This window comes from Amphiprion ocellaris, chromosome 17 (genome assembly GCF_022539595.1).
Source record: "Amphiprion ocellaris isolate individual 3 ecotype Okinawa chromosome 17, ASM2253959v1, whole genome shotgun sequence".
In the NCBI taxonomy this organism is placed as follows: Eukaryota; Metazoa; Chordata; class Actinopteri; family Pomacentridae; genus Amphiprion; species Amphiprion ocellaris.
In genome coordinates, this window is record NC_072782.1 from 7,195,563 (window position 1) to 7,207,096 (window position 11,534).

Here is an 11,534-nt window from a genome sequence, read left to right on the forward strand (position 1 = left end):
CTATTTCCACTTTCTCCTCCACATAAGATGAAAGTGCAAACAATCCTCATCCTGACAGGGTTAAATAGCTTCGGAAAATAGATTTACTTTAGACTTATGCCACTGTTTGTAGAGTAATTTATGTATTCGTGTTGTTTTGCCACAACTTATTGAAGGTAGATTGGTTCACGTCTGAACAGTGACTCCTGCTGTTTGAGGAAGGAAACAAGAGTGACTCGATATAAATCCTAAATTCATAAAAGAAACACTCTCCTAAGAATCTGAGACAAGCTGAAAACCTTCATAGTCGAAGCTTAACTTGTGCACCAGTCCTGAAACTGTGTACTTTCCCTGTTTTACAATGCCCAGCAAAGATTACAGCTAAAGACACATATAGAAGCTTGAGCCAATTAGTAAAGTGACGCACGAGTGTTGGCGCTGCCAGAATGTCTGGCTGTGATGTAACTACTAAGCACTGTAGCTAGCTGTAGCTTTCTAGTTGACTGGGTTTTTGTCAAAAGATGCTGGGAAATAATGTAGTTTTTACAAATAGTCTCCATTTTAAGAGGATAATAATTTAATTAGACATACAACAAGCTCACATGGCAATAAAAAGGAAGCAGAAAAACTAATTTTTCTCCTAATTTTACAACATGAAACAAATATACACATTAAACACAGAAAAAACATAGATATCAAAACATAAACTACTTTTCTTTGGTCCTTCGCTTGGTAAAAATGACAATAATAATAAATATACAAATACTTGCTCAAGATAATTCACATTCACCGTATGTCATATAGTACAGTATAAGATAGAAACAGACACACATCCACTGTGTCCTCATTGTCCTTCTGCTGGATCTTTGCTGCTCTCATCCCCTTCTGGAGTTCCATCCTCTGAACGTTTGTCCTCCATTTGGTCTTCAGAGTCGCCTACGAGAACTTTGCTGTAAAGTTTCTGCTGCTCCTCTTTGAAAACATCTTTCACCTTTGCCCGTTTCAGTCCTCCATCCCTGAGAGAAAACAGGAGGAGAAGGAAAAGGGTATCACACAGTAAAATCATGAAGACTGTTTATTTCTGGGACAGAATCCTGCACAGTTTCTGTCAGAGCTGAAAAGCTAAACATGTGTTTTCTGAATCAGCGTCTGTTGATCTATCTTTTTAACAACCATTATAACTGGGGTGGCTAGTATTTGTTTTTGGGGAAAAAAAAATCATACTAACCTTTCAGTGTATTCTAATTCAAGTAGTCTGAGAGGTTGTGTGGTAGTGGATTGAGTTAATCCTCCTGTTGTCCTCATTTACGGGCACCAACAAATATTGTTTCCTTGTCTCAAAAAAATCAAAAATTTCAGCAAAAAATTCCCCAAATTTCTGAAAATTTGCAAAACCTTCAGGAAGAAAATTCCAATAATTCCTTAAAAGTTTCATTTTCAAAAAATCCCCCAAATTTAGCAAGAAAATTCTTGTAAATATTTTCAAGAAATGAGTAAAAATCTTCCAAAAAAATCCTGAAAATATCTAAAGTGATTCCATATATATCAGTAAAACTTCTAATATTTTCTTTAAGAACATTCACATAAAAATCAACCAAAATCCAGCGAAATTCGCTGGATTTTGGTTGATTTTTGAAGAAAGAGGGCTGTATTTTCAAATTTCTGCATTTTTTTTTTGCGTCTTTCATTTCTATTGGCAACATATAATTGCAGAATTTTTTGTAACATAATTGACAGGTATCATAGTTGACATTTTTGCTGTTTTCAGGCCGAAAATCAACTAGAACCAAACACTACATGACATTTTTACACAAAGATTCTTCTAAAATATATTATATTATAATATATTATATCATATTCTATCATATTATATTATATTATATTATATTATATTATATTATATTATATTATATTATATTATATTATATTATATTATATTATATTATATTATATACAATTTCTTATTTTCCATATAAAATTTGATATATTGCCAAAAAAGAACTATCTCTCATGATTATCTCAACTTAATAAAAAGAACGCAATCAAAACAATTTTTGAAAAAGCTCATTTTATTATTGTTTAGCTAATTAGAAGGTGGTTGTTATGAAATTGGGATGGTTATTTAGTTGACATTTTAGTGATATCCAGTCATTTTTTATTAATAAGTGATTGTTTCCATAATAAATAACTGTGGAATTTGTAAAGACATGATCATAATGAACATAAAAAACATTACTTTTAATAAAAATGTATGCAAGATATATGCCATAGACTTCAAAAGTCCCTCAATTATATATTGACCCTCTATAAACTGCAGTTTTAACACTTCCAGTTTTACTGATATACTGTATATCATGACATTTAAGTCCAGCAGTGACTCACCAGATGAGGTCCACTAATCCTCCTTGAGCAGCTATGGCTGCTTTCACTCTGTTGGCAAACTGTACCGCATCCTCCCCTTCCTACACAGGGACAATAAGAAAACAGTCTAAAAAAAGACTATTTCAGTGGTCGAATTAAAAAATTAACGATCCCTAACTTTGTCAACATGCTAAATATGTCTTGGCTTTCACCTCTCTGTTCATAGGTGGCAGGTACCAGACGCTGCAGACGATGGCCCAGCTGCTCATCATCCTCAGAAGGTAACTCACCATACCAAACTTACTGCTGTTCCAGAAAGCGTCTCCGAAGCGAGGATCATACTGTGAGATAAAAAACAAGATCGTATCGGCTGTGAATCACAGCAGTATGATCTGGAATGAGGAAACAGACGGACGGTCTCACCTTAATGGCGACAGGATAGACGGTGCAGCCAATTTCAAAGCTGCCCTTCTTGAACATCATCACTGATGTGTTGTTAATGCAAGTACCTGTAGGTGACACAGTGCGAGGACTGAGCTGAGAGGCTGCTTTAAAGTATTCTATCATCTGTCATTTAAACTGCACGGCGTTCCCATACAAACCCTCAGGGAAGACAAGGATGGGCTGTTTGGTTTTATCAGCAACATGATCACCAAGCCTGAAATGAAAACCAGAAAAATAAATGTCAAAATCTAATCTGTGCCCCTGCTGTTACATGAATAACCTGAAGCAATTCGTTTTGGTGACTGCTGAATATTTTACTCTTAAACATGAGAGCTAAATTTGGTAAAACTCAAACCACAATGAGAAATAAAACCCCCTTATTTCATTGTATCACATGGTGCACTACAATACGTCTTTATTGTATGTAACCACTCATGCCTTCTGTGAAACACACTGGAAGTCATCACTAATTTTCCAAATCCACAGTGTATATAACACGAGAGATTCTTCAACGTTTTGTCTTGCTCTTGCCTCTCTAGTACAATCACTACATTAATGTGTCTATTTTGTGCCAGCACACGGTCATGATGGATGTCTCGCTTCCTAATGTGCCTCCAGAGGAGAGAGGAAGGTTGCCAGAGGAGCTTTGAGGGAGGATGCACTTGTGTACCCTCACTGCATCTTTTGTGAAAGTCTTTTTGGCATCCGCGATGTATAAAAGGAGCATTATACACGGCTGGACTATACCAATCATAACAGAAACAGGACCGTAAAAATGGAAGTTTTCCTTTTGTAGGTTATTTAGAAGATGCACTGGTTATTTAAGATGATCAAAGGTGTGATTAAAGTTTCTGTCCCACATCGTCTGTACAGCTTTACACAAATAAATAAGTAACGCAAGTACAAATTATGGGTTTAAAGCAAAGATGTCTCATTTTGTTGCATGTCTGTTGCCTCCTTCGGCTTCCATAATCAAAGATGCACACAGTGAGAGATGAGACGAGGGTAACTGGGTTAAATAATGTCTGCTATCCCACAGTTTGACAGTCACGGAGCTGCACCAACATTAAAAAGATGCAATGTTACCTTTTGGCCACTAGGTGTCGGTCTTTGACTTCTGATCGTTCAAACCAGATGTGTGAAGAGGATTTAACCATGGCTCTTTGCACCATTCCCATCAACCCTCCGTGCACCTGGCCGACCTGAGAACCGAGTTCAGTTCAAATTTAGCTCAACAACAGCAACAAACTACTCAGCTCTAATACTCTAAAACAGGGATGTCAAACTCATTTTAGCTCAGGTTCCACATTCAGCCCAATCTGATCTCAAGTGGGTCAGACCACTAAAATCACAGTATAATAACCTATAAATAACGGCAACTCCACATTTTTCCTTTGTTTTACTGCAAAAAGTACATTCTGAAAATGTTCACATTTAATTAACTATCTTTTTACAAAACATTATGAACAACCTGAAATTTCAGTTTATCATTTACACATTACAGCTTACAGAATACAGTGTTTCTACAAAGGCACAAAACATTTATTCACAGGTACTGGAAATGAACAATATAGTAATTTACTTTATGATCAAAACGACAAAAGTCAGACCAAAAAAAAGGCCAAAAAAACCCCAACAAAAACAAGACAAAATATTACAAAAATGAGACACAAAATGACAAAAATGAGAAATACGACACGAAACTTATCAAAAACCAAGACAAAAAAATTTGACAAAAAAGGTTACAAAGCCACAAAAAATGGACAAATGACAAAAACAAGGCAAAAAAATGACAAAAAAATGAACAAAACGATGAAAAAATAGACAAAAATCACAAGCGAGACAAAAAGGAAACACAAAACAACAAAAACGAGAAACAAAACAACAAAAACACGAGACAAACCACAAAAGTCAGACAAAAAAAGACAAAAAAAACAACAAAAACAAGACAAAATATTACAAAAATGAGACACAAAATGACAAAAGAACAATGAACAATCTAGTATTTTACTCTATGATCAAAACAACTTTTCATGGTCTAGAAATTATTTTATAGTTTTACAAATTTACAATCTGCAGTTAATGTCTTCTCTGTAATTTTTACACTTTACAAAGCCATCCCGCAGGCTGGATTGGACCCTCTGGAGGGGCGGTTTTGGCCCGCGGGCCGCATGTTTGACACCCCTGCTCTAAAAGCTGAGTTCAGTCACTCATTTTTGTGAAAACCAAACACTATAAATCACTCATATAGACACGATCAGAGACACAAAATGTACCAGCGAGTAGCAGCCATCATTGGCCAAGATGATGACATCAATGGGTGTCGTGTGATTAGCCACGCAGATGCCACCGTTCTTTGGTTTGTTCTCTCTGCAATTAAACAAGACACAGACACAACATGCTGAAAATCTGACATTTTTTATGATTAAACTCCACCGATATCCTGCTATTACCTTATTTAAAATGCAGACATTTACAAAAAGCTGCGATCCTACCAAACAAGATGATGCCACCACACTTAATTAGCAAATCAAAAGTCTTTCTAACATCTCTCAGGGCGCTGACACCATTACTGAACACTGAATATCATGTACCTGTTATGGTAGGTGATGATTGCTGTGAGAGCTCTCACACAGATGCGGTAACACATCAGATGAACCTTCTCACTCAGGTAGGATCTTAACCTGAAGACATACAGCACAACAGTCACTCCACCTCTCTCTGGACTGAGGCATTAGCATGGTCACACCTTGTCAGTCTTGTTTTGATCATCCTAACACTTTAACTGATATGAGAATTGGTGGGAACTCACTCTGCATTAGGTAAAAACGCCACCAAGGTGGTCAGGACAAGGAGCAGACAAATGCCAGTGACTGCAAGAGTAACCCTGCAGATAGAAAGACAGTCAACATCGAACCTACGCACAGCTTTTATAATACGAGACCAATCTATCACTGAACCTGCCTGAGTGCTGCTCTGACCTGAGGGGCAGCAGGACGCCATAACGGATGAGGATCCCCAGGCCCCACAGGACGGTGAGTCTGAGACTGATGTGGCGGAAGTTGTAGTTGCTCCGAGTCAGCAAGTTCCAGCTCTTCAGCTCCTGAGCTGAAAAGCGCTTGGTCACCTCGTCGTCAACAATGCTCTCCACCCCTCTCCGGCAGAAGTAGAAGATGTCCGCCATCTCAAACTCCGGCTCAGAGCGCAGACTGTTGGCAGAACCGCGGAGCTCCTGAATCTCCTGCTGCAAGGAAGATGGTGGTTCCTTGGCTATGATACCTTCAGTGAGAACACAGAGAAGAACACATGATTTAATGGTAAATATCATACAGGTGCAATGTGCATTTTACAAGTATTTAAATACAACTTGTTTACCATTGGTGTACGGTTTATAAAGTTCCTGATTCTTTTCCTTTGCTCCCAACTCCATTCGTAAGGTTGCCCACTGATGTAAAAGAGAAAAACATCAAGACAAATAGATTAGAAACCTAGAACAGTTTAATGTTACATTTTCTGTGTTTTCTGTCATTTCTGACATGTAGCGATGTTGACAGTAAGACGTAAAGACTGCACACCGGCAGCTGTGGAGTCCGATATGCTCTATCAACTACAGGCCTCTGAAATACATTCAAGATTAGAGAGATTCAAAGAGAAAAAGGGAAGCATGCACAGTGATATAATCAAAGTGAGGAAATTAGGCAGCACATTCCCTGGAGACTGCAGCTCTGCAGAACAGAAGACTGGGGGAAGTGTGCCTGTTTTCCTGAGACGCTTGCAGCTGAAAAAACAATTCATAGAAAATACAAAGGCACTCAACACTATTGCGTCCGTTTTTATCTTCAAACGCTGGACCCCAACTACTTGTTAAGAGAATATTAGAAGTTTTACTGATATATATATGTAATCACTTTATATATTTTTAGGATTTTTTTTGGAAGATTTTTACTAGTTTTTTGAAAATATTTACAAGAATTTTCTTGCCAAATTTGGGGGATTTATTGATTTTATATGTTAAGTGTCTTTGAGTGTTTTGAAAAGCACTATACAAATAAAATGTATTTTTATTTATTACTATTATGGCTGGTTTGGAGGTGTTCAGAGGCCACTAAAGCCAGACCACCCAGGAATATCATGCATAACCACCAAAAGGAGCTCCCACAGCTGTAGCATGTCAGTATGGTGGGCCACAGTACTCCTCAATAGCTGCTCACTGTATTTGTTTCCATTGTATGTAAGTGTGAGATTCATGTGGCCTCTGGTTATGAGATTCCATCAACAGTCAAGGGAACTATGCTTTGACCTTGTATATAAAAGGGTGGAGAAGTGGGCATTCCTGAGACACTGATGATATCATTTTGAAGTGTTTCTCTCCAAGTATTCTTGCACTTTTTCTTTTGATGAACTCATTTGCTGCAATAAATGTTTTCTTTTCGTTTCCAACATTATGTATCTGTTGTCAGACCTTGAGTAAAACAGAACAAAGGTGCAAAAAAAAAAAGTCCTTGGGCCATAGACTCTATATAAAACATCGATGTAAATACTGTGACATCACCCACTGGCTTGTGGACTACCGCTGTGAAGCACTGACAGTTTGGCTATCAGCGTTTTGGTTGTTTCAGACCAGAGTTAACATCTATTTTACTGTAAATGGGACAGTGATTTACAAGATGTATAAAGGGAAACTCGAAACTCTTTACTGTGAGTGAAGAGTGAGAAGTGGGGTCGTTTTCAAAGAGACTTTTATTTAATCAGACTTCTTTTTGCAACCAGATGAGTCATTAGAGGGAATGCAGTTAATTGTTTTTCCTCTGACTGCATCCATCATTTACAATCTATGGTTTGGACACTGCAGCGCACTAAAAGGCAATAATGTCAACATCTCTCAGGTAAAATCTGATCAAATGTGAAGGCAGTAGAATTCCACCTGCTTACTGACATCTACAGTCTATAAGGAAGCTCGGTGTTTCATGCTTTGTGTGTTTAAACAGAACAGTTAGGCTGCTTTCTGCTGAGCTCATGTTCAATTCTATGTCAGATTCTTGAACGAACAAAGAAAAGCCAAAAGGGATATTTGGAGGAAATGTCAGATTTGGCCACAGGAATCCTCCTGTACCTTCACACAGGAACCTGCACAACGCAGCCACTTCAGAGAGCTGTCAGTCCAGACTGCTCAAATTGATACTTCTCTGAAGCTCTGAGAGGCAGACAAACTCCAGCACATGACAAATTGGGAAGGCAGTTTGCAGCTCCCCTAAAATAACATACATTTCACTACATATTTGTTCAGCTACAAGTGTGACTACATCTGGCTGACTTTAAAAGAGAAGGCTTGAATAAAAAACTCCTACAGAAAGCGTAAGGCCACAGCGGCTAAGCTTGTGTCATGCCTGTAGTTGAACTGCATCCCAGGAGTCTAAGCTTGCTCCAGCATCTACACCACCTCAGATGGTAGTCCCACTGTTAAAAGCTTGTTCCTCCCTGGGGTGAGTCCCAAAGCCGTACTCCCCCAGGAAAAGGGTGGAGCAACATGGCTTGTGCTTCTAACAATCCCTCTGAGCTGGGAGAACCAAGGAGTCTGATCCAGCAAGGAATGTGTGATATGAAGAACAGCGCAAAAAACTATTTTATGTCAAATTTACTAATATATAAAAGGCAATAGCAAGTTGCTGTAGCAGTTTAGAAGTAACACCTTTGTTCTAAAATCTCGTATATTGCATAATCAATAAATAATTCAACTTTTACAGTTCAACAGATCAAACAAAACTCAAGACTTTGATTTTGCACCCTTATAATAACATTATGCAGTACAAAGACACTTAACTCACCTCAAATATCTTAAGAAGTGTCCTCATGTAGAAGCTGCGGATACCAAAAGAGACTCCAAGTACAGCTGGCATGATGATGAAGACAAACAGAAGAGTAAACCACACAGTGATGGAGATGCCAAGACACCTGCACAGCAGGTTGTCAGCAGGAAATGTAAACCAAGCCATGTTGTCAACAGAAAAGAAGACGCAGGAAGTAAGGAGGCAGAGAGAAACCCTCAGCTGTAGGGAAAGTCTTCTGCTCTGTTTAAAGCCACGGTGTCTGAAGTCGATGCTGAATTATACATCAGGACAAACTCACTGTCTGCATCCGGAAAACACAAAATATCAAGATCAGACATGAGAAGCACAAAAGAAACAATCACAGGTGTTCCCTTTAAACATCACACTTGATGATGGCTTTTTCTGAAAGTTTGTATCAGGGTTATTCTAGCTTTGAAACAATGAGGTTGTGGCTGTTGCTCACAGCTGTAAATTGACAGCCATTGTCTTGATACAGTGGAATAGCCGTTATGAATGCTGTTGGAATCAATGAGTGAATGCACAGGGGAATTTATAATGAGGAATTCATTTGTGAGCTGTTCACCCAAAGCTTCCCACAACACAACATACATTTATCATATCAGACAGCTGGCAGGCTCATCTTACAGTAATGTAGAAATATGTCTGTCAAATTTTTCAAATTATAGTAAGAAAACAATGAAAAACAGCTCAGGATGTATTCACCTGCCATTCTGATCATTTGTTGAAGCCCTCAAAAATAATATGATATAGTTAATAAAAAAAAATTGGGATATTATTTCACTGTTTGTAAAATTCTGACCTCTTTACTGAAATCACTACTGTCACGTCAAGTGTTTTTTTTTTTTTTTTTAAGAGATTTTTCAGTTTCACAGTCTCACAGCAGGCTATTTGCAGCAATGATGTATTGTTTGTATGGATTTTTCTCATACATATAGAACACGACCTCTTTAATCATTAAGTAAAGTCAAGATTATACACCAACATTAGGTCTTGTAACAATAAAGTCACATTTTATTGTTTTTAATGCAAGTTCCCATAGTTGGATCAGGCAAAATTAGGCTGTGTAGAGAATTTTCTGTGTTTTTCCTACTCATATTTGGTCTGACAGTTATTATTACATACTGTGTTATGGGACTTGTTTCCCTATTCAGCACCTACATCTTCCAGAGAATTTGAAGGGTTGGTAAATCATTTATGCCCATGGGGGGCTTCTTACCTCATGTCAGGGGGGTATCTTCCCTTAAAAGTCTTGCTCTTACATGTTCATATTACAGGAAAAGTATTTGTTATTTTTTGTACAGATTAATGGCAGACCCTCCACATGACTGTAGTGTTAACAGTAAAGAAAAATTTGTTTATGTATATATTCATTGAAAAACAAAGAGGCTTATTTTGTCCTGTCAGAATACTAAATCATATTACCTCAAAAACACTTAATTAAAAGATCTGAGTAGCATTTAAACATTAGTTAGGTCACTATTATCTAAGAAAAGACCTGCAATGAAAATTCACTGTCTAATGGTAAAGAGGGGAAATATGGTGGATGGACTTCTTACTCCATTTTACACTAATTATCTATTCATTGCAACAGTTGTTTCACAAAATTCAGGTCTGCAATACACGGTTGAGTGATAATTTCAGTGTTTTTTTTAAGTGGACATTATGTAAATTAGCCATTGTGTACACAGGAACGACGCTTTAAAGCTACATTTAGCTTAATTGGCTCAATTAAAGTCGCTGTTACCTACAATTACCACCAGACAAATATCAGGTTAGCCTGTCAGCATTCAATTTAGGACACATTCAACTTTTTGACATCTCTACAGAGAAATGCCTGGGAGTTTAAAGGCATAAGCTACTGATTATTAGTAAGTTTTGATACCGAGTCTGGTTCATAACATGCTAGCTTTTAGCAGCGAAGCTAACTTTGACCCCCAGCTAGCTAACGGCTAATGCTCGTTAACGGCTACTCTTACCGTTCTCCGGCTTCAGCGCGGTGCCAGAGGAGGATTGAGGTGACAGGAGGGCAGGTGGAGCTCCATCTGGTCCGTCCGGTCTAAAGTACCGGGATCTGTGTATGTGTTTGTGTGTGTGTGCTGCTGGTTCTGCAGGTTCTCAGCAACAACACGCTACAGCTGCACACTGAGTTGTATAGAGTCCTCATGGCAACAGGTGGCCAATGGGAGCTGCTGTCACTGCGCTGTGGGCTGGACCAGCAGCAAATCTGATTACTGTGGATTCTCCAGAAAGAAGAAGTCAGCCTGTCAGAACTGTGTAGTCACACTGGAAACGAGGAAAATATTTTATTAAGGGTCTATTATAGTACAGTCTCCATCCTCATCAACTGATGCATTTAAAATAGTTTATATGTAGGTCAATGTATAATTGTGGGACTTTTTGTAGCAAAGTTGACAGGTACCATAATCCCAGTTCACATCCCATCCCTGTTTCTCCATGCAATCTCCCCTCTGTTACCTGGTATGTAAATCTTTGGGTTACTTTATTGTTTGCCTTCATTTACTCCATGCCTCTGGTATCGTTTAGATTCGTGAGTTACTTTTTCCTGCTCCGTGTGCTTTTGTTTGCTCTGGACTGTGTTTTTTTTTTTTTTAATCAGTTTGCTTTTTGTTCATTTTATTTCTGCCGTTAGTGTCTGCATTTTGGTTCCTTCACTTGCTGTTTTCAAATAATAGACTAAACACTGAAAGTAATAGATGGATTTGATGCTTGGTAATGAAAGATATAAGTATATTTTTAAGCAGTTTTTAAGATTTAAAAGAGCCTACTGTTTATAGACTGTATCTATATAACAGAAATTAAAAAGAAAAACAAAAAACATGCTGTATATATGTGAAGATAAACAAAAATCAAGGCTACATGGTTAAATCTTACTAGTGTGAA

General features: G+C 37.9%; 1 protein-coding gene across 1 annotated transcript; it reads right to left on the reverse strand.

Moving 5' to 3' along the window:
• Positions 1–534: 534 nt before the first annotated feature.
• On the reverse strand, positions 535–10,774 carry LOC111567683 (glycerol-3-phosphate acyltransferase 4-like). The gene is made up of 13 exons (XM_023268954.3): positions 10,610–10,774; positions 8,610–8,913; positions 6,160–6,229; positions 5,766–6,063; positions 5,597–5,671; positions 5,379–5,468; positions 5,061–5,154; positions 3,871–3,986; positions 2,943–2,998; positions 2,764–2,849; positions 2,553–2,681; positions 2,362–2,441; positions 535–995 (listed from the first exon to the last, which is right to left on the reverse strand). The coding sequence occupies exons 2-13, from the start codon at positions 8,775–8,777 to the stop codon at positions 824–826; spliced, it is 1,434 nt and encodes a 477-aa protein (XP_023124722.2). The 5' UTR covers positions 8,778–8,913; positions 10,610–10,774; the 3' UTR covers positions 535–823.
• Positions 10,775–11,534: the final 760 nt, after the last annotated feature.